The sequence below is a fragment of the Cydia pomonella genome, chromosome 4 (genome assembly GCF_033807575.1).
Source record: "Cydia pomonella isolate Wapato2018A chromosome 4, ilCydPomo1, whole genome shotgun sequence".
Taxonomy (NCBI): Eukaryota; Metazoa; Arthropoda; class Insecta; order Lepidoptera; family Tortricidae; genus Cydia; species Cydia pomonella.
Genome location: NC_084706.1, coordinates 15472683 through 15497007, shown reverse-complemented (window position 1 = coordinate 15497007; position 24325 = coordinate 15472683). Strand labels below are relative to the sequence as shown.

The window sequence follows — 24325 nt, the reverse complement described above, 5'->3', positions numbered from 1 at the left end:
GACCGGCGCTCGGGGCTGGTGGCGCCGTTCCTGACGCTCGCGCGCCGCTGCTCCGCCGTGCTGTGCTGCCGCGCCACGCCGCTGCAGAAGGCGTACATCGTGAAGGTACCGTCCTGCTGGTGGCTCGGCCACGCTGACGTACATCCTGGACCGGCGCTCGGGGCTGGTGGCGCCGTTCCTGACGCTCGCGCGCCGCTGCTCCGCCGTGCTGTGCTGCCGCGCCACGCCGCTGCAGAAGGCGTACAACGTGAAGGTACCGTCCTGCTGGTGGCTCGGCCACGCTGACGTACATCCTGGACCGGCGCTCGGGGCTGGTGGCGCCGTTCCTGACGCTCGCGCGCCGCTGCTCCGCCGTGCTGTGCTGCCGCGCCACGCCGCTGCAGAAGGCGTACATCGTGAAGGTACCGTCCTGCTGGTGGCTCGGCCACGCTGACGTACATCCTGGACCGGCGCTCGGGGCTGGTGGCGCCGTTCCTGACGCTCGCGCGCCGCTGCTCCGCCGTGCTGTGCTGCCGCGCCACGCCGCTGCAGAAGGCGTACAACGTGAAGGTACCGTCCTGCTGGTGGCTTGGCCACGCTGACGTACATCCTGGACCGGCGCTCGGGGCTGGTGGCGCCGTTCCTGACGCTCGCGCGCCGCTGCTCCGCCGTGCTGTGCTGCCGCGCCACGCCGCTGCAGAAGGCGTACATCGTGAAGGTACCGTCCTGCTGGTGGCTCGGCCACGCTGACGTACATCCTGGACCGGTGCTCGGGGCTGGTGGCGCTGCCGTTGTCGTAGATGTTTTGTGATAATGATCAGGGATCGGAAACCGGTATTTTTTGTATGGGAACGAAAACTGTATTTTTTCGTTCTTTGTTAATTACTTCATTTCTAATTAGGCAATCTAATAATACGAAGTCGTTATCTGAAAACACAACTGAGTCCTACATTTAGAGTATAAAATAAACCGAAATATATGGTTATTTCAATGTTTTTGCAAAAAACCGGTTCCGATCCCTGATAATGATAACTGAAATGTCAAATGTTAAAGATTGACAACCCGACTACCGCATTATGAGCGGTAGGGTACAACGCTATCTATATCGGTAAGCATATTTGTAGCTAAATTATTTTATACTACTTTACACGTACACGTATTCTTTTATCCATGCGTTGTACAGTCAGCATTAAAAAGATAAATATTGACAGCCTAAGTAGCCAAATATATCGCACTTAAATAGGATACGCTCCGATATTATTCGGCACTTTAGCCTATTTGATGTCGACTGTAGTAATGCTGTTACTTTGCAGGCGGTGAAGGAGGAGCTGGGAGTGACAACGCTCGCGATCGGGGATGGAGCCAACGATGTGTCCATGATACAGACCGCGGACGTCGGTGTTGGTATGTTTAAGTTTTTCAAACGATTTCCAAAGGGAATCTTAAAATCGCGTTTTGTCGTATCGTGTCTTATGTATCGAAATAAGCCGTAAAAAAGTAGAAATACGAGAAAAATACAAGTATGTGTTTCTTTTAATAGTATGATATTATATTATTACCCCCTTATTCATAAACGTGTACTAAAGTTACGATGCCGCTAATCATCGTTTGTCCCTTTCCATCATACCAATACGTCGGAAAGGGACAAACGATGATCAGCGGCATCGTAACTTTAGTACACGTTTATGAATAAGGGGGTTAAAGTCTCCTGGCGAAACCAATCTGTGTATCAGAAAGTTTAATAGTTATTTGTGTTACAAGGAGGAAAAGTTGTTGTTTGACAATTTTGAACCATGAGCGTAGCAAGTGGTTCAAAAAGTGGAATCTTGAGCGTTGTGAGGGTTTCAAGGCACAAGGGTTAAACAAACGTCAGTTAGTATTTTCTTCGCGTTGATTTGGCGAAAAAGTTTATGTTTCACTCGGGGGTAACGTTTGTTTAACCCTTGTGCATTGACACCCTCGCAACCCTCAAGTTTCCACTTTTCGAATTTGGAATTTTTTGCTTGCTCGGGTAACAATATTAGCACGAGGAGTTAAACAACAACTTTGCTACTTGTAGAATAAATAACTTTCTATTACTAACTAAAGGCATCTGACATTTAACCATAAACCTCACTGAACTATCACCATTCTTTCCTTTGAAAAAATTGGTACTTGTTGAGTGAGAGTTAATAAAGGTTTCCAAACGCTGGAATCCGCCCGGTTTCACCCGGATAAAAACATATTTAATTAATAATAACACAAACAGGAATTAGCTTCTCACATGGTTAATAGGGTATTTGATAGACTAATTAAATCAGTTATTTAAAAAACGTCAAGTCAAGCGGTTGTCAAATTTTTTACTCGATCATTAATTATAATTATATTTCTGATTCTTTGGCTCTTTTTCGTTTAAATTACCTGTATTGTGGACAGTTTGTGGTATCTTATAACGTGGTACAGGAATAATGAAGTGTGCGGGATGTCCTTTAAAAATTCGCCAGAACGAAGAAATGATCAGCGGCAGCTCCAAACATGCAAGTAATGATTCTATATAGCTTGCATACAGACTCAGCTGCTCACAGCAAATGAGATCAAATCCTGGGTGTGCCCGGACTGCAACGCAAAGAACAGAAAAGGCGGTGACAACTCGCAAACTCCAGTTCGTTTTAGCTCTGAAAATGTTACACTAAGGAACAAACCAAGCTCACAGCGATCAGGCGCTGGTACTAGCCGCGCCGGTGTCGTCGTAGTCCCAAGCACGGGCTCCGCTGTGGCCGTCGATGCCGCCCCTGGTGCGGCGACCACTGCCAATGCCAGCCCCGATATTCTGGCCATCACAGATACTATCCCGCTGACCCCTGCGGATGAACTACATTCACTGTCCTTAGAAATAACACAATTTCGAGATAGTGCAAGAAAATCATGGGAGTCGCTCGAGGTCCGCTTGAACGCTATAAGTGAAAAAATTTCAAAGTATGACACAACATTAAAGGAACTTGAAGCCCTGAAAATTGAGAATATTGAATTGAAAGCCACAGTTTCAAACTTGCAAAGCCAGATAAGCAGCCAAGCCCAACTGCTTTTGAGGAACGAGGTTGAGGTAATTGGTCTCGAGGAATATCCAGACGAAAACCCCTATCATCTCGCGTTAACAACAGCGGTAAAACTCGGTGTATCCCTGCAAGAGGACGACTTAATGTATGTGTCCCGCGCTGGACCAAAACACCGAGATATTCATGGAAACATAAAGCAATTGCAGCGCCCCCTAGTGGTAGCGTTCACTCGGCGTACCAAACGGGATGAACTATTAAAGCAAGCTAAAGCACGTAGAAAGCTAAACAGTTATGATATAGTTGAGCAAGGTCCAGAAAGGTCAGTTTTCGTAAATGAACGTCTAACGAGCGGAAACCGTCGTTTATTTCTTAGTACCAGGGAATTCGCACAAACATACAAATATAAACATAGTTGGACCCATAACGGGGCTATTTTTCTTAGGAAACGAGATGCATCAGAAGGAAACCCCGCAATACCTATTCACAGCGAGGAGGACCTTGGCAAACTATCCGAAAAGACACCAATGGACCGGAACACTCCCTCTGGGGACTCAGCGGACCTTACGCAAACACCAACCTATTATGAAAATAGTGTTTAGTGTCCACATTCTATTATTACTCTTCTTACTTTCTATTAGTTATTGCATAGTTAATTTTTTTATCTCATGTTTTTTATCATGGTCTCACAGTACGTACACTTACCTACACTACACACCATATACAATTATACACATACACACTACGTTATTACACAAAACACTCACCGTGGACTACGTGTGAATGGTAAGATTATTTTTAATACTCTAATGCTCTCTCTGTTTACTTCCTGTTTGGCTGTTTATCGTGTGTACTGCCAGATGTCGTACCTCCCAACCATGTACCCATGGCTACCTTAAACCTACTACAGGAAATTGATAGTACGTATAAGATTAAATGCCACACTTTTTCGTATCCTGAAGAATGCTACGAGACAATTTCTAAATTTAAATTAAAAATATTAAGTGTGAATATTAGAAGTTTACAAAGGAATTTCAACAGTTTTCTTGTTTTATTAAAACGGACGGGCATTGAATTTGACGTGATTGTACTAAGTGAATGTTGGATAAATGATCATTCCGCTATTAGTCAAATTGAAGGTTATTCATCTTTTAAAACTACTAAATTCATAAATAAGTCTGGGGGTTGGTCATTTATGTTAACACTAAGTGGGCCCCAGTTTGCTCGGAGTTAGAAGTTGATGATGCTAATTGCCTACTCCTAGAAGTACCCAATACCTTCCAGGTCGTGGGGGTGTACAGATCTCCGAGCTTCCACAACATCGATCCTTTCATTTCGTCCCTGGACTCTGCTCTTAAAACCATTTCCTCGAGCCCTTGTCTTGTTTTTGCCGGCGACTTAAATATAGATATACTAGATATGGGCGGTATTAATACTCAAACATCCGAATATCTCTGTTTGCTGGCAGAACACGGGCTTATTTCCTGCATCGATACTGTGACTCATAATAAATCGTGCCTTGATCATATTTTTGTTTCGGGTAATTGTCGGACTGAATCCGTTGTCTGCACCGCTGACCTAACTGATCATGATATCACGATGGTTGGTATCTCGCCTAAAATACATATACAAAGCAAACTTGCCCGCACAAGAGTTGCTATCGATTTCCCCACAGTGAGATCAGAATTAGAAGTCGTAGATTGGAAACTCCAGCCTTTCCGACGCTGTAGAATTTTTTACGACTAAAGTCTCTACTGCAGTATCCAATAACTCAAAAGTTTTAAGATTAAGCAGGTCTAAACATGTCCTTCAGCCTTGGATGACCTCAGGGTTGCTTAAATGTTCTAAACTGAGAGACAAACTTCACATGGAATCGCGTACAGATCCTGCTAATATGTCCAAAAAGTTAATTTTCACTCGCTATAGAAACTTCTATAGAAATCTTCTTAGAAAACTTAAGTCCGAACATGACTGTAAAGAATTAGCCCAAAATAAAAACTGTCCTAAAAAGTTGTGGAACTCGATTAGACGTATTACACATAGCAATGCTCCTTTTAAGTCATCTGACGATCTACTTAAAATTAAACCCACAGTTTCAGAGTCCCTTGACGTATGTAACACCTATTTTTCGACAGTCGGCTCGAAACTTGCGGAGGTCATATTACTAAAACTAAACACTAGTCAAGAAAATTTAGCCTCGAAAGTAGTCACTGCAAAAAGAAATAACTCCTCAGGATCCTTTTGTATCGAGCCTACAGATCCGAACGAAGTTCAAAGTCTTATACTTAGATTAGACCTTAACAGTGCCTCTGGTCAAGATGGTATAAGTAATAGACTTTTAAGATCTATTAGTGATGTTATATCTCCTCCACTTTCGGCTATTTTTAACCTTAGTTTCTCGTTGGGTTCATTTCCTCAAGATTGGAAGACCGCTGCCGTAGTTCCAATACACAAAGGTGGGCCTACTAATACACCAAACAACTACCGACCGATCTCACTCCTTGGAGCTTATTCTAAACTACTTGAACGGCTAGTACACAAGCGTCTTGTCCAATTCCTGGAAAAAAATCAGCTCCTGTCTGACCGTCAATTTGGCTTTCGCCAAGGAAAGTCTACGGATGAGGCTGTAAAAAAATTAACAGATCTTGTCGTTTCACATCTTGATGAAGGCAAAGAATGCATTGGTGTTTTCCTCGATTTGGCAAAAGCCTTTGACACGGTGTCGATTCCCATCCTGCTCAGAAAACTGGAGGCTTTTGGAATCCGTGGAAAATCGTTGGATTGGTTTTCTAGCTATCTTACGAGTAGAAGCCAGCATATTAAAATAGGAAACGTCACTAGTGCTGCGAAGCCTGTGATATTCGGCGTACCACAAGGCAGCATACTTGGTCCTACGTTATTCATTGCATATATCAACGACATCATGTCGCTAGACCTTAAAAATAGTGAAGTTTTATGTTACGCCGATGACACAGCCATAGTGTTTCATGGTGACTCATGGCGGGACGCCTATGATGTGGCTACAGCAGGGTTACAACGACTATCCACTTGGCTAAACCAGAATCTTTTAACCCTTAACACTGACAAATCAAAATTTATCGGATTTCATAAAACAGCGGCATCATGTCCTCCACCTGCCTTTTCTTGTCTTAAAATCCACAGTCACATTTGCATAACACCGCCTACCTCTGCGTGCTCCTGTGACGGTATAAATAGAACCAGTTCACTCAGATACTTAGGCGTTATAGTCGACGAGAACCTTAACTTTAAAAAACATATTTCAGCGACGTCTGGTAGGGTTCGCAAACTTATATACACTATGAAACTTTTACGGGAGGTTGCGGATACTCACCTGCTTAGAGTTGTATATTTGGCTCTGTGTCAGTCTATTTTAAGTTATTGTATACTCGCTTGGGGTGGTTCTGCTAAATCAACTTTAATCACTTTAGAGCGAGCACAAAGAGCAGTTCTGAAAGTCTGCCTAGGACTCCCCCGACGGTATTCTACTTCTGAACTTTTTATTAAAGCGCACGTCTTAAGTGTTCGTAGATTGTTTTTACTGCGTGCTTCCCTTTACGTACACAATATGGTCAGTCGTCAGCCTAATCTACAAGACATGATACTAAAAAGAGTGTACAAAATTCCCAAGCCCCCTGTTAAAACTGCTTTTGCTATGAGATTCTCGGCTTATCTCTTTCCGCATTTATACAATAAATTAGTAAAAATCTGCGACATAAGGCACTGTAACTTAACTGAAGCAAAAAGGCATATCCAACCCCTACTACTTTCTTGGAACTATGATGAGTCAGAGGATATTTTGAAATGACTGTAGTAGACGACAATATTCAATTGCGTCTGCTCCCGAAAGATGAATAACTTCTACAGCTACTTTTCTTTTATTTTGTTTTCTCTCACATTTCGTAGTTATACACACGCACATATTCATACATACATACTCACATATATACACACATACCCTCACATAAACACTTTCACTTACATACAACTTACTGAGACCTTTTTAACTGTTTTTGTGCTTAGTTTGATAGTTAGTCATATAATAAAAAAATCTAATTTAATTTAGCTTTAACAATAATGTATTCTGTTAAAATGAGAACCATTTCGATACTTCTCTGAGATTCCCACGTGACAGGCTGAGCCTAGTGTGGGGATCAATGTACTGCTGGTCTTGTAATGCCAAATTCTTGAAATAAATATTATTCTTATTCTTATTATTCTTATTTTTTTCGAATTGTCAAAACGAATAGTCACAATGGTTTATGAAAAACAGAAAAAGTGATGTCACGTCAAATATTAACAGCTGTTTGCGTTTTTCTGATAATTTACTGATTCTTTATTTCGTGCATGGTGTGATATAATTTATTTTACAGTACATATGGTGCTACTTTATCCCACTAGTGCGAAAATTCGCATATTACGTTACTATGTCGAACATTTAAAGGGCCATATGTACTGTAAAACGTTGTACGATACATGTGCGAATAGGTAATTCGCAATTCGGTCGTGTTTTAATTTATCACCACTCGTTTCGAATTTCCTATTTTTCGCATTTGTATCGTAATGTACTATTAACACAGTCAACATCCCTATTTCCTCCCAGGGTTGTCCGGGCAAGAAGGCAGGCAAGCGGTGATGGCGTCAGACTTCGCGCTGTCACGGTTCAAGTTCGTGGAGCGGCTGCTGCTGGTGCACGGCCACTGGTGCTACGACCGCCTCGCCAGGATGATACTCTACTTCTTCCTCAAGAACGCTGTGAGTAATCGAACATCTCACCAATAACTTATGTGATTTACTTCTCCTTATATCTTAGTTTAAATTTAAAACCAAAGTGAAACGATACCATTTAGATAGCCCTATGATAAAAAGGAAGTAGGTTTGACATATACTTAGTCAGGTCATAAGTTCTGTCAAAAAGGTTTTGACTGATAAAAAAGCGATAGGTACAGATCCCTTATTATTCATACATATAGGTTGAAAGCTTATTTAATGTTGAATTACTAACAGCATAATTTCACGTAATTTGCTGTCTCAATTTTGCATAGTTCTATGTAATATTCGGATTTTTTTTATAAAAAAACATGCAACAAATACGCGACCTGTCAAGGCGATTTTGATCCCTATTTATTTATTCTTTTTTACATGGTTGAATCTTACATAAAACAAAAACCGGATCTTTCATCTCTCTTAAAATATATAATTCATGTATATAATGTATTCCCAAAATTGCAACTACGTGTTTTAGCAAACCTACTCGTTGGATGGCAGTCAAAAATTAGCGTGTCACAGAAAAGTACCCTACCCTAAGTTTGAAGGGTATTTAGCTGAAGTACAGACTGGTCGGAGAACTAAATGCTGGTGATAAAATAACGTTCTAATAAAGTTGGTTCATACAAATAAACGATTGTACCTATTTTATTAATGTGACACTTATTTTTACTCCCTTTGGTAAAGTATTATTTTTCACAATCCAGCCGCATATTTGCGTCTAACGTCAATCCCAAAAGTAAACAAGTAGTAAATAAAGACGCGATCTAAATTTTAAAATAATTTTATTACGTTTTGATCAGTACAAAACAAGCTTTCAAATAATACCAAACGCTTTTTATTAAAAGCTTTGTATATTTATGGAGAAGGGATAACATCAGGGGGGCGACAACGCTTAGAAATGTAGTTAACATTAGTAAAGATGGCAGCGATTTCTATTAATGGGATCCTATAACCTACTTTTGCGTAAAGTTGACTACCGATTGTGCAAACTACATCACCAGATGTCACTATAAAATTGGTACAATTTAAAGGCATGAATTCAACATTAAGAAGGTTACATAGACCTCGTACAGTCAGCGTCAAATACTTTGTAGCAACCAAAGTAGGCAATTAGTTCGGTACACCATATATTTAGTATGGTGTACCGAACTATTTGGCCACTTTGACTGCTACAGAGTATTTGACGCTGACTGTACCTATGTCAAGACCTATCTTTATTCATAGTGTTGTTACCTGGCAACTGTTGTTTACTGTAAAAAAAATGTAACCAAAGATATGTTTGATATTAACTTATTATTTTTCTAGCTCTAGCAGAGTAAAATCGGAGCAAGCATTAAACACGAGTCAAATTCAAATAGGGAAATTAGAATCCCAATAGTTCCAATGTAACAAAACCTGAAGGTTTAAAATTTTAACAGTGTTCAAGGCAATGCCGGGACTCTTAGATATTTTCGAAGGTAAGAAGAAATACCATCCTTCTAGCGCTCATGCAGCGATGAAAACAAGCGTAGATTATTTTAATTTTGTTTACGACAAACATGTCCGATGACAATTGTTTACGAAGCTAGAGAGCGAGACGAAATAACCAGGAATTCTCCTAATGTGCACTTTACCTGTCTTTACTTTACCTCCGAAAAATCTCGATTTCAAGTTCAGTTGGATGTTAAGGTCAAAGAAGAAACGCTCAGTTGAGAACTAGGCAAGTCAGTAATGCGCACATGAAAGAGTTCTAAGTCAGACTGAGACACAAGTCACAGAAGACGAAGCTAATGATGAACAAAGGCAAAAAGAAGAACAATTCAAGTACTTACAACACCTAGTCTATTACTATCTTGTATACCAAATTGAAAGCAATAAACATATATACTTGCTTTACTATAAATTATGTCTTTTTTTTTCCTTTTTCGTTATTTTAAAACTTTTCTACATAATATTAGGTCTACTTGGGCGGATTACAAGTTAATATTTTGTTTGATATCTTGTAAACAAAAAACTACCAAAGTTACAAGAAAGTAAACAAAAAATTGTAAACCGCCCAAGTAGACCTAATATTATGTAGTACGCAAGTACCTACACATACGGATGCATATGTAGATGTCCACGCACACATACATAGCTAGTTTCGGATACAAATCCGAGAGAGCGTTTCGAAATTAGTTTCCTTAAAATGCTTCAAGAGGGATCTCTTTTCCTATATACTTACTTTACTCTTTGGATAACATTCAGTGATGTGTCAGTCATGTGAACATTTTTCGAAATCTAAAATTGATTGAGAGCTTCGTCTTTATGTCTAATTAGCTTACATAAAAATTTCACATGAGCCATGTAAAGGTGATATAAGTGGTATACTAATGTATTGGCAAAAACATTTCCCTAACTATTTTGCTCAAATTATCATCTTAAAAAAAACATTTGTCAAAACAACTTATCGCAATTTTACAGTTAGCTCAACTCTTTTTGGCAAGTTATTGTTTAACAAATGATTACTTGGTCATGTTTCATTTTACCAAGCATTATTTAGTTAAAAGTATCGTTTTGCATAACATACTTTTCCCAAACTAACATTTTAAGCTTACGATCCAATTAAAAAAATATCATTCTGTATTCATGTTTATTTTACCGTGGAAAAATAATTTATTACAGATAATACTGAAAGTCCTAGAATCTAATACAAATCATCACCGAACAAATTGTATCTAAAAATAGACAATAAGTTATATTTTCAACAAATAAACACTTTCATTGCGTGACCTCTAAATGGCTCATTCCAGAAAGTTTCACTTTATTTTACCCACGTTATTTAACCTAACAACCTAACATTGGGTCATGGTTCTAACCTAACCTATTTTTCAAGTAGCAATTTGTAATAAACGATTTTTTTTTTTGGAATATAATATCAGCCAAAAGAAAACGTTTGGCCTAATGAATAAATGTAAATTTGCTAAAGATTCATTTGGGAGACAAAACCACTGCGATAAGGTTCTTGGGAAGTGAAATTTGGTGAAAAAAAGTTGTCCCAAAGGGCGATGTAAATAGTTCTAGTACATCGACTGTCCACGCGACAGTTTATGATCTAAGTTTAAGACCGCGGGCCAGGAGCATATTTCGTCAGTCATCGCCTCCCGGCTGATACTTTGTCAGATGATAGTTTAGATGCTGTTTTAAATTAAAACAACCGTCAGCCGGTTGTATCGGGGTGGAAAGACCGACCAGCTGTAAAATGAACATGTAAATAACCGGCCAAGAGCATGTCGGGCCACGCTCAGTGTAGGGTTCCGTAGTTACTCTTCCGTCACAATAAGCTAAATTGGAGCTTAAAGTATAGTAAATTGTTAACCAAAGGATGAAACGGTACCTTTCACCCGAGTTAAACAAATAGGCAAATTTTCATAATCAGTACCTAATTAAAGTAAGTCTTTTTACTATGAAGGGAAAACTTTTTGCGATAACTCAAAAACAGCTAAACTGATCATGTCCGCTATAGTTTTCATTTAATGTCTTTCTTAAGCGCTACTTCCACGATTTTTTTTTCATATTTTTTGGACCTATGGTTCAAAAGTTAGAGGGGGGGGGACACATTTTTTTTTCTTTCGGAGTGATTATCTCCGAATATATTCACTTTAACAAAAAATGTTTCTTGAAAACCCCTATTAGTTTTGAAAGACCTTTCCAACGATACCCCACACTCTAGGGTTGAAGCGAAAAAAAAATTTCACCCCCACTTTACGTGTAGGAGAGGTACCCTAAAAAAAATTACGTTTTTAGATTTTATTGTACGACTTTGTCGGCTTTATTGATTTATATATCCATGCCAAATTTCAGCTTTTTAGCACTAACGACCACGGAGCAAAGCCTCGGACAGACAGACAGACGGACATGGCGAAACTATAAGGGTTCCTAGTTGACTACGGAACCCTAAAAATATGCGCTTTACCACTTTATGTGCGGCAAAGTATGCGTAATGTGTAAATTGCGTAATCCGTTAATGGCTTTTCAGGCGTTGACGCCTGATGAAATGCTACATGCAAAGTTTCATGATTTGTTATTGCTATCATAAAAAGGTATAGCGCTTATTTTTTACATGTTCCACGTCCACGAGGGTTCATCATACCTAGCCATTAACTACTACACGAGTTTTCGGCCGGGAGGCGATTGGTCATGGGAATCTGTTCCTGTCTATTTTGAGATGCCTGATGAGATTAACATGCCTGCTTGTGTTACAGACGTTCGTGTTCCTCGTGTTCTGGTACCAGCTGTACTGCGGATTCTCGTCGGCGGTGATGGTGGACCAGCTGCATATGATGACATACAACCTCATGTTCACCGCCTTCCCGCCGCTCGTCATCGGTGAGTTCCCACCTCACACATGTCGTATACACAAAGTACAGTACAGATACTTCTTAGTAGATAATTCCCTCACTATAGGTACTGAAGAAGAGTTTTTTTTAATATGTTCTCTTTGTTTTACACCAATCATTTAGGGTTTGAATTTCAGGCCTCTGGTCGCTGTGTTTAGACTTCTCTTATGTTATAGCACTAGGGTAAGGAAGGTTTCCAAGCGCTAGTTTTCAACAATTGCACACTTGCCCAGTCGGGTCGTTTTTAACTAACGCCAAATAATTGTTTATTGTATAAATTATTTTAAGGACATGTTTTTGTGCGCCAAAAGGTAAAACATAGTGATACCAAATTGATAATTGTATGTAACAATTTCACCTATGTGGAATATAATATTAGACAAATAAAACACTTCGACTATTGTAAATGTTCACAAGCATTTATAACGAATAACTTCCTTTTAAATGGTTTAAGTACTTTATAAAATACTAACATTTGGAAAATATGTGTTTAAGTTTCATATATTTTACAACATAAAAAGGCTAAAATAGCCAAAAGTAATTGATTAAACTCGTCAGCAATATGACATAATTTAAGTTTATTATTTATTGAAATCGCTTATTAAATGTGTTGTTTTAGTTGGTACTTTATGATTTTTATAAATACAATATTTGATAACCTCACAAATAGTTATTGGGTATTTCCGGACCGCTAGGCATTTTTTTGTGTGCTGATTACAAATAATAGTTTCTGAGTTATGGATTTTACACATATATCTATGTATTATGTGTATGGCCGTCTGGTAACCACGACACGAGCCTTCTTCAGCTTACTGGGACTAGGCCGGTTTGATAAGATTGTCCTATTATAATATATGGAATGATGAATATAGAAATAGCGTAGATTGATGAGAGTATTGGCGGCGACAGGTGCGTACGACCGCGTGGCGCCGGCCGCGCTGCTGTCGGAGCGGCCCGGGCTGTACAGCGCGGCGCGGCGCGGGCTGGCCTACCAGGCGCACTCCTACTGGCTCGTGCTCGCCGAGTCGCTCTACATCAGCGTCGTCATCTTCTTCACCGCCGTCGGCGCCTACTGGGACTCCACCGTGGACCTGTGGGCCTTCGGCATCTGCAACATGACCGGCTGTCTGGTCATCATGCTGGCGTACGTCGCTATCGAGACTAGGAGCTGGGTGAGTCCACGTTTAACGGTACTTTGGGGAACGTTGAGTGAGAAATCGGCTCAAACGTTAACAATAATGTGACCTTTCTTCACGCGATCCGTCTTCGCGGAACGTGCTCGGCAGGTGATCGCCACTATAGGCCAATCAAAATAGGATTTTTTCGAAAAATTAATTCCCAGCAAGCTGAAAATCGTTTTAATACCTTAATTTGGTTCTAAATGTGTTTAATTCGAGTCATCCATCAAACAAGGCATCCATTTTTCAGTTTTTTGCTTGTAGCTCGAAAATGGTACGTCCGACGGAAAATTTGTTCCAATCATGATGAAAATCTATATGTGAGTATCTTTATGCGAAAGGTACCCTAATATGAATTTAAAGTTGTTTGAGTTGTAATAAACTGCCGCCATTTTGAATTTCTTTATTTTTGGTATGATCGTGTTAAAATCCGAAAACGCCTTTTCACCAGTGTCTGATCCACCAAACGTTGCTGGTAGTGCCATTGAAATTGATGGTGAATTCCTTTGGCAATCCAATGACTTTTTTTATCTAATTTGATTGGCCTACTAATTGTAAAGGTTGGAAATGTTTGAAGGTGTCATTTGATAAAAATACTACATATTTGTTTGCATTACGTTTGTCACTCAATTGTAGCAGAATTACGAGAAAATAAAGTATATACTTGTTTAAGGCCCGCTTGAAGACAAGGTGCTGTGCAATTTTTGTTAGATGTTATACACAAAGTTGAATGTTACTCAGCGTTGACTAAATTAATACATATTTACATGCAGCTTTTCTATCATAAACTTGTAAGTGGGTAACAAAGTGTGGACTTGATATGTTATTTATTAAGATGTGTTTGTCCGAAAGCTACCATTCTAGTCTCAGAATTTTGGTTATTTTTTAGATGTTGGAATACTTCCACATTATTTACTAAGTAATGTTGCATAATCATAATATTGTTCGTGAGAAATGGATTACATTGCCAGTAATTACTATTTTCCATGGGAATTGAGCATAATAAATTAATAACCAAATTTCTGAAACTGGAGACCGTCACCACGCGTGAGCACAGTTTTTGTGTGGTTTAGGTTCACTTAGTGGCGATTGTGGCCAACACCATGCCTAGTTTTAATTAAGCACAAAACTTTCAAGCGGTAACCTCTGATTATACATATACATTAACCCTTTTGACTACGGTTGCTGTCCACATGTTACGCTGGTGCTGTTATGTGTAGAGACTTTAAAGAAGAATTTAAAACATAGAAAATAAGTTGTAACATCAGCCGTAAAAGTGCATGGCGACTTTATCAATGAATTCATTCATAATTTCTCCATGCAATTTCGCAGCTCACTGTAATACGTGTAGACGAATTAAGATATACTTCTGAATTCGTACCGATGTACAATTTTACGTATTATTTCACATGTAAACCAATTCAAGACACGATATTTAAACTACCGACCCTGAATCTGACAGTCTGAATTACTAATTAAATTCTTTATTACTGATAACAATATAAAATATATATAAAAATATAAAATATAATAAATAAACAATTGATCCATATTAGGTACTAATGTATGGGCAATAAACTTTTCCCAAAGTATCACACTGCAAATTATTTTACTCCTAAACTATCATTTGTCAAAACAACTTATCGCAATTTTACAGTTAGTAAAACTCTTTTTTGGCATGTTATTGTTTAACTAATTATTACTTGGTCATGTATGAAAATGAATAAAATACGAAATGTAGATTTGCTGAAGATAATTAAACGAAACGATTATCTTTGCAACAACTATGATATTGATATTACATAATTGCAAGTTTTCTGCCAGTGTCTCTACGAACTATGCGTATCGATAATTCGTATTTTTTAGGTTTTATCGTTTAGGTTTACATATTTTTTATTAAGGAAACTGTAAGTCTACAATTTAGTACTTTATATTGTGTCAAATGTAATCATTTGAGACGGTTTGTTTCTAAATAAAAATAAAATAAACAATCATTCATTTGGGAAATGAATCTTATGGGCGATGAGCCTTTTGGAAAGTCAAATTTGGCGAAAAATATTTTGCCAAAAGATTATAGTACACCTCGTGCGGCTCTCACCAAGGTCATCCGCCGCAAACGGCGACCGGAATTAGTCGTAACGTCACGGTCACGTCGCCTGTCATGATGTCACGGCACGCTGTCCGTCGCGGGTGGCGCGTCGCTCAGACCGTAACCTTAACGTCATCTGAGACATCGGAATTGCGAATACCCCTTGGGTCCCATGAGTCTAATTAAATTAATTTGCCAGCCATTAAACAACCTGGAGGTGTAAATTTATAATTGAATTTTGGTTATCATTTTCGATACGATATCGCGTCTGTGCTACTCAAGGGGTTAAACTGCATTTTAGCTTTTATTTGTTTACAATTTTATGAATGTTAGACTTAGTAAATGCGTATATTTGTGTACAATAGACGGTGATCCACGCGATCGCGCTGCTAGGCTCGCTGGGCGCGTTCTTCGTGGGCACGCTGATCTACAACTCCGTCCCCTTCTCCCTCCTGGGGATGCCTATGGCCTACCACATCATCCACCACGCCATCGCCGATCCTACCTACTGGCTGGTGGTGGTCGTGGCCACCGTCGCTTCGCTCGCGCCGAGGTCAGTATTACTCACATTACTTACCACTTAATTGAAAAATTGTGAAGTGGGCTTGGGCTAAATCTAAAACTATTTGTGTAAAACGACAGTTTCAATATTTTTCCCCTATTTGTTTCCAAGAAAATTGCGTTAAAGTCTAAAACCGGAAGTGTTTTGTCATTAAAATATTTAACTGTTTAATTTGTCAATTAAAAAGTGATATCCTCTTTAATCGAATCCTCTTTGATCACTTTCATGAACATAAATTTTATCGACAAATCACCCCTTTTTTTCAGCCATTTTTCTTTTAAGCAATCTTTGTCAAATAGGCGCCCGAGCTTATGTCGTCAAATTTGCAGGATGGCGTACCACGCGGTGCGCAACTCGTGGCGACCCAACGTGCTGGGGCGCGCGGTGCTGGCGCGGCGCCGCGGCCGCGCGCGGCTGCCCTACGCCGCGCACTACCACTGCGACACCGTGAGGGCCGAGGCGCACGTCTACAGGTAACACGACTCCCCTACGCTCAGCTGCCCTACGCCGCGCACTACCACTGCGACACCGTGAGGGCCGAGGCGCACGTCTACAGGTAACACGACTCCCCTACACTCAGCTGCCCTACGCCGCGCACTACCACTGCGACACCGTGAGGACCGAGGCGCACGTCTACAGGTAACACGACTCCCCTACACTCAGCTGCCCTACGCCGCGCACTACCACTGCGACACCGTGAGGGCCGAGGCGCACGTCTACAGGTAACACGACTCCCCTACACTCAGCTGCCCTACGCCGCGCACTACCACTGAGACACCGTGAGGGCCGAGGCGCACGTCTACAGGTAACACGACTCCCCTACAATCAGCTGCCCTACGCCGCGCACTACCACTGCGCCACCGTGAGGGCCGAGGCGCACGTCTACAGGTAATACGACTCCCCTACACTCAGCTGCCCTACGCCGCGCACTACCACTGAGACACCGTGAGGATCGAGGCGCACGTCTACAGGTAACACGACTCCCCTACACTCAGCTGCCCTACGCCGCGCACTACCACTGCGACACCGTGAGGGCCGAGACGCACGTCTACAGGTAACACGACTCCCCTAGACTCGGCTACCCTACGCCGCGCACTACCACTGAGACACCGTGAGGGCCGAGGCGCACGTCTACAGGTAACACGACTCCCCTACAATCAGCTGCCCTACGCCGCGCACTACCACTGCGCCACCGTGAGGGCCGAGGCGCACGTCTACAGGTAACACGACACCCCTACAATCAGCTGCCCTACGCCGCGCACTACCACTGCGACACCGTGAGGGCCGAGGCGCACGTCTACAGGTAACACGACACCCCTACAATCAGCTGCCCTACGCCGCGCAATACCACTGCGCCACCGTGAGGGCCGAGGCGCACGTCTAAAGGTAACACGACACCCCTACAATCAGCTGCCCTACGCCGTGCACTACCACTGCGACACCGTGAGGGCCGAGGCGCACGTCTACAGGTAACACGACTCCCCTACAATCAGGTGCCCTACGCCGCGCACTACCACTGCGACACTGTGAGGGCCGAGGCGCACGTCTACAGGTAACATGACTCTCTTATTCTATTCTTTTCTAGATCTCATATTCTTAGTAACATTTATATCGACAAAACGAATAAAAATGCAGTTTCCAAGTATCATATCCAAATATGTTACCTACATTTGGAACTCTTGGTTTTTACGTATATTTACTACTTTAAACCAGTTACATTTAATTTTGTTATAAACGCGTATGTTTTATGCAATATCTAACTCCTGTTGCACTATTATTCAATCAAAATACTAACTAAATCACTGTAGATGAGGCTCTGTTACTGCGGTTTAAAAATTACAATCAGGGACATTCGCGGTGAACTAGTTCAGAATTTTTTTGCCTCGATCCTTACGAGCGAGCTAAACTCCGCCTCCCATAGACATCACGAATTACGACGCATTTAGAATTATTTATCTTAATAATGAAAAGGGTATAAGCAGGTAATGAGACAAACAATAGGTAGTAAGGACAGTTTATTGATTGTTTTTGTTTAGGCTAAACTTCGCCTCCCCATAAAGATAACCAATTAGGATGCATATAGAATTCCTTATCTTAGTTTGCAAATGCCGGCCGTCAAAAAGGCAATGAACGACAATAAACTTTACCTTTTTTCGACACCCACTTTTTTTAAATGATATAAATATCAGAATTTGGAAAAAGTCTGTGTTTGTGAGGTTATTGCATAGTGTGTTTCGACTACTTCGCTTGTCTGTAAACAAGATCTAAGTTATTATTGCATCGCCGAAAATAAATCACTTAACACTTATCGCGTTTATATATTATAGTTTTTTGCATTCATCTAGAAATCGATTTTTTGCAGTTACTGCGGTATATATGTTTCTGATCCGTATTTGTTCCAAGCATGAACGGCAGTGATTTTTCGATGCATCTTTTCGCTTTCATACTCAACGTGTGAGACATTTTTATTAAAAACATTATCTTGGAGTACAAGATTAAACTACGAAAAAGCGTCCTCTTATTTTTTTATGGGGGTTTTTAATGACGTTTCATATTTTATTTTTGTTATAGAACAAAAGCTATAGAGCTTGTATGTTGTTGCCGGCAGGTCGACGGACGAGGACGGCCTGCAGAAGACCGCCGCGGACGTGGCGGCCATCACGTGACCGCACGCGTGAGCTCCGAACCGAACCTAGGCTGTGATCTGTCTTAACTTTTAAGTAAATGTAAACCGTCGGCGCTCCCAAACGGCACGGCTACCGAAACGTAGCATCGTCTGACGCTCTTGCTCATTTCTTTCGAGGAACAGAATCTCCTCTCTTGTATACGTAAAAAAGGTATTCATTCCACTAACCTGAAAATAACCTTTATAAGTTTTGAACCTTGCGTACGAAATAAGTGCAGTCGATGAAACGTTTTGTATAATAACATGCCTGGTTGGGTCAGCGTGCACGATTTTATAGACTAATATAGTGCTTTCGTATGATGTCGGGACCAATGTGTCACATTCTAACAAATGTTTCATGCTACATGCCGTGTCATATACGACAAAAAGTCGAGTGGCGTAATAATACACATACTTTTTATGTGGAAAATCATGCCGCGTCTAAGTTTTAACATAACTGCGAGTTATGTCAACAATTATCACTTATTAAATCGGGTTATACTGCCCAAAGCTGTGAGCCGTCAGTATGGCGTTCAGTCGAACTTAAGGCGTTCTGAGCGAGCCTTACAATTCCAAAAACATTTGATACTTCTACCATACTTTAATAATGCGAACTGAAATAATCCTGACAATAGTCAAATTGACCAATTTTCATAGTTTTGAGTCTTCATAGTTATTGACCTTCACGGGTTTGTGGAGTGTACTTTGTAGCTGGCATAGTGAATATCTCGACGTTGACAATAAACGTACTGTAGCCACACTTCACTTGTCCATCACAAAGTAGGTTTTGTTTTGGGACTCATTTGTTTCCATCATATCAACGCAATCATATCTTTATTGGCTATTGGGTCAAACATCTAGTGGCTTGAATCCAAAAGTTAAATATAGCTCAAAGAGGGGGGGCGGGTTTAGGGTCGGCAACGCACATGTAACTCCTCTGGAGTTGCAGGCGTACATAGGCTACGGAGACTGTTTACCATCAGGCGGGCCGTATGCTTGTTTGCCACCAACGGAGTAGATAAAAAAAATACATACAGGGTGATTCATAAGTCGTGATCAGAAATATGTGTTTCTTACTCTGTACGTTTAGTGTATGTATACACTTGTACGTAAGGATATTAAAACATCTTTAAACGTATTTTGTTATAATTAATTAATTTATAACTCACGCTTACCGAGACTCATGGCTACCCCACTTGTTACATAGAACTGTCACGGCCTCATATCAGATTAATCAAATTCAATTCAACCTCTTTGTATTTGCTGGCTGGAAACGTTAAAATAGTAATATTGATGATAATGACAAATTAAACTGTCATTTGAATTAGCGCTCCGCGTTAGCTTAAACAAAGTTTATTGGGAAATGTTGTTGCCTTTCACGACTTAAAAATCAGCCTGTAGATATTACAGGGGGCTCCTGTGCTGCCCCCTACCGTTCACACGTTCCCTATCTTAATGATCCTATGCATCCACAATTTAACTTTGCTGTCGAATTATCCGTTAACGTTGTATATTTAATTCTTCTTTGTTATTTTTATTCGCGCTGAACTAATGAATAATTAACCAAAATATTACAAATTTTATATTAAAGGAAAAAATGAAAAAATTACGCTTCCGGCAGGACTTGAACGCGCAACCTCCGCAATCCGTGCGTTTCAACTTGTACTTTCAACGCAATTTGGAGTATCGCTTGTTAAAAAATTACTTTAAGAAAAATATTGTTTTCATCATAAAAGATATACTACTTTCATGAAAGGTCTTATTTAAGTACAATGGCCTATATAATGAGTTTTACTTTTAAAATACTGAAGTTTATAATTTAATATTTTTAGTTATGTACCAAAATATTTTTTTGATTAATTTAATAGCCGTTTAAAATATTTTTACATAATTTTCAATCGTGACTGAAAGCCGAATAGGTCTGTGCCTTCGATGCCTAACCTGTCAAAAAATGACACAATGGCGGACGAATGTTTGATATTTCACCGTATTTAAGAATTATTTCGCTAAAATTTCGTTTTTTCTTCGCTAGTGTGATGAAAAACATTGTGTTGTTGTTGCATTCCCCTTAAATTCCCTTTAATTACCGTACCCACCTCGTTGCACAATGTACTATAGTATGGCATAGTTGAAGTATATGTCGCTCTACCGTCCCGTTACCGTACGTTACCGGGTAATACACTGGTTGTCAACAGTTAAAGTAAGCATTCAGTCGCCATAAAATATATGGCGCCATATATAGCCTAGCCTAGTTTGGCTGTTAAACTCGAGGGCACGTTTTTTTTATTCTTTACACCTTTTATACAATGAATAACTCTTTGCTGTTAAAACCTGGGGTTCATTTCATAGGGAAAGCTTAACTGCTAAGTTGAAACCGATTTTAAAATAACTTAGAAACTTACCAATTGTGTTACAAACCACAACCTTTTATAAAGTGGGTCCCGGGCCCGCGAAAGCTACACTCTTCGTATAATAAGCGCGCGTACGTTGATAGTTCTGTCAATCCTGTGTATCGCATATACCCTATACCTTAAATGATTAGCAATTTCTTAGCAGCTATGTTCATTAGCGCAACCGGGACCATTTCTATTTAAATACCGATTTACCGAAGTTGACATCCCCATAGAGGTCACTCGTCAGGTCAAGTTTAAGTAACGCTAGGATTTGTACTAGCAATATCAAATCTTGCTTATATTTCAATTCCACTATACCCCAATAGATTGAATATTAACAGAATAGTCACAAAATGAATTCACCAATGTTAAAGTTGAAAATATGATTTGACATGTCACGTCATAAGACAAGCCAAAGTTAGGTATTTAATTTCTTTACCCTTTCAAATCCCGCCAAATAAGAAAAACTTAATTGTAATTTATTCGATTTATGTTGAGCGTGATGGCACACACGTTTGTGGGATCTAACAGGAGGATCTAACTTGAAAAATACATTAAATGAAGAGATGTCTCTTACTATATCCTACTGCCGCCGCATGTCGTCGGCCACTTTTATCCTATAAATGTACTTATGATTTATTAGTAAAATGTAGATTTCAGGTCTTTATAGATAACCGGTAGGTATCTAATTTTTAAAAATATTTTCTTAACTTTGTTATATGTGGCTTTCCATATCCATCACAGATTAGAAGTGACCTTATGCTCCACGTGTATAATTATTTTAGAAGCATTAAGGATCCTTTAGTTTAATGTTTCATTCGACTCTTATCTTGTCCAATTTCATAATAATTGGTGAAATTCTCGTATTTATTAGTAGTTTTAATGTGCAGTTTTGCATACGCTTGACCAAGTATTTACTCGTATGTAAGTAGCTATGTCCTTCTCCGCCGTAACTTTTGAAATAAGACTTGAGAGAGATACGTAGGTGATTGGTGTGTAAGTGTTGCGTTAGCATATCGACGGGCAATTTTCGATTTTATTAAATAGCATAGCTTTACATGTAAATATGAACCGTTTTTCTTATAACCTATTAATGACAACATTTAATATCAAACCACAGAGGCTAAACCGCTCGCGAAAGTTACCCGTGGCTATATTTTGTGTTCATAGTTATATATTTATTGCGACTGCGGCCGTGGTCCGTAGCCTAGTGTGAGATGTTTGGCTTCCTGGCGATTTCTAGCGGAGACGCTGCCTTGCCCCAGACTGTCCCCTATTGGGTCTTATGAACTTCACATAAAGTGCGCCGAATCGTTACATGGCTTAGTGATTGATAAGGGAATTTAAATGGTTAGGGCTTATAATTATTAATAACACAGTAATTTTTTTCAAAATAGTTGGAAAGTTCTTGGAAAGTTTCTCAAGAATTAAATGTAGTTTCGATTTAGTAGAAACTGAGAATGTTGTTTTGCTAACATGTTGTACACTTCGCAGTTGAAAACTTTGCCTAGGTGTATCAGTAATAAAATATTCCTTTGCGATTTCAAATCCCATGCGTTAGATGTCCGAGATGGAATTACATATCGCTTATATCCCTATTCAAAAAAAGTCTCCCTTTTCTCAAAACGTTATTTTTAACATTATGTGCGAGATATTTAGCAAAAGAGACAGGGAGTAAATTTTCAACTGGGTCATTATGTGCCCTAATCAATATAGTTATGTTTCATTGTTGAAGTTTTATGTTTGTGTGTAGTCGAATGTGGAACTCACCGCCCCGATTGTGCACAAGCAAATTCAACCTTAACTGTGCAGTGTAATGTCATATTTTGAAAATCTTTACTAAGTTACGCAACGGCTTCGCGCGCTACGCGTGGGGGATTTGTTCAGGCAGGTTTCTAACGCCGCGCAGCGCGTCTGCAACTGGATGGTGCTGCAATCTGTCTAGCGAACCTGATATGGCGGGAAATACACTCGGGATGTATCCAGGGCGATAATATGTAAGCGACGTATATAACATTCCAATCGGTACCGCGTTTTGCCCCGCCTATGTTCAGAGCTGGTATTTCCCGACAGCTCCATATGCGTATTCTAAACAATGATTCCTAGAAGATTTGACTATTTTTAGTACTGTTTCTAGTTGTGTACATAGAGACAATTTATATTTCTACATTGATAATTATTGTTATATTATGTACAGTAGGATATTTTTATATAAAAAAAAAACTTTGTGTAAATAACTTGTATGTACTAAGACTGTTGTTTATCTAGAGCTTTTAATTTGTTCCGTTAAATTACTAATAGGTATTAGAAATAAATCATGTATTTTCCAGTCATTTTGTGAGATGCGAAATTTCTCATATACTTTTGTGTTTCTTGCCATATTGATCGGAATGAGATTTTTTGAAATAAGAGTACAAATAAGATGCACATTTGATATATAACGTGTGGACTTTCAAGACAAAATATGTTTACTACATACACTATTGCAAAAAATAAATACGCCATGTTGCATTCAAACACGCGGTTTAAGTTTAGCCTGCTTCAGTGCTGCGTCTGATGAATATAAATTAAGTATGGCAAAAATTATAAAAAATGTGTTCACATACCCTAGGTACCAACCGAAGGAATAATATTTTATGTCAAAATGAAACTAATAAAGCATTTCTCTTAACTAAAGTAGGTTTTGAAAATTCGCAAGGCATCAATATTTAATTTTACACTATTTAATATTCTTAAGTTTTAGTTGTCCTTTAATTTATTATGTATAACTAGTCCATTGTCAACGAAATATAGTATTAACAAGCATTATTATTTTTATTGAAAATTCATCAAACTTTGGAAGTCAAGAGTACCTATGTAGCATAAAGATGATTTTTCTCAATAAATACAATTAAAATTGCATTATGTTATATATCTCACTATTTATCTGATATAGGCTTGAGTTTAATTTGATCTAAGTAGATTTTTATCTTGACGATATTAGTTATTGGGTGTAAAATGCATTTATGTTTTTGTGATAACGGTCTAAATTAAACTAGAGGGCGCCACGCATGCCAGCGCGAGCCACGATGACTTGGAAATACATATTGATGTTGTTTTTTAAAATAAAAATAACAAATTATTTAATATATCAGTTGTTTTATTAGTCCTTTCAAATTATCTCTATTATAATCTCGAGACGCCGAAGCTTATAAAAAAAAAATCTACACAATTAATTAAACTGCATACACATTGCATAATACAACCTACATGTGCGACCATCGGCTAATAAACCGTTAGAA

At 39.5% G+C, this 24325-nt stretch overlaps 1 protein-coding gene across 1 annotated transcript in view; it reads left to right on the top strand.

The window, feature by feature from the left end:
• LOC133517144 (phospholipid-transporting ATPase VA) overlaps positions 1 to 24172 on the top strand; it is a 119877-nt gene extending 95705 nt beyond the window's left edge. The window contains exons 10-16 of the mRNA XM_061850311.1: positions 1293 to 1383; positions 7633 to 7784; positions 12023 to 12146; positions 13067 to 13329; positions 15790 to 15977; positions 16316 to 16459; positions 18595 to 24172. Of these exons, the coding sequence (XP_061706295.1) occupies positions 1293 to 1383; positions 7633 to 7784; positions 12023 to 12146; positions 13067 to 13329; positions 15790 to 15977; positions 16316 to 16459; positions 18595 to 18652 (1020 nt within the window). The 3' untranslated portion in view covers positions 18653 to 24172. The remainder of the gene's footprint in view (positions 1 to 1292; positions 1384 to 7632; positions 7785 to 12022; positions 12147 to 13066; positions 13330 to 15789; positions 15978 to 16315; positions 16460 to 18594) is intronic.
• The last annotated feature ends 153 nt before the right edge of the window (positions 24173 to 24325 follow it).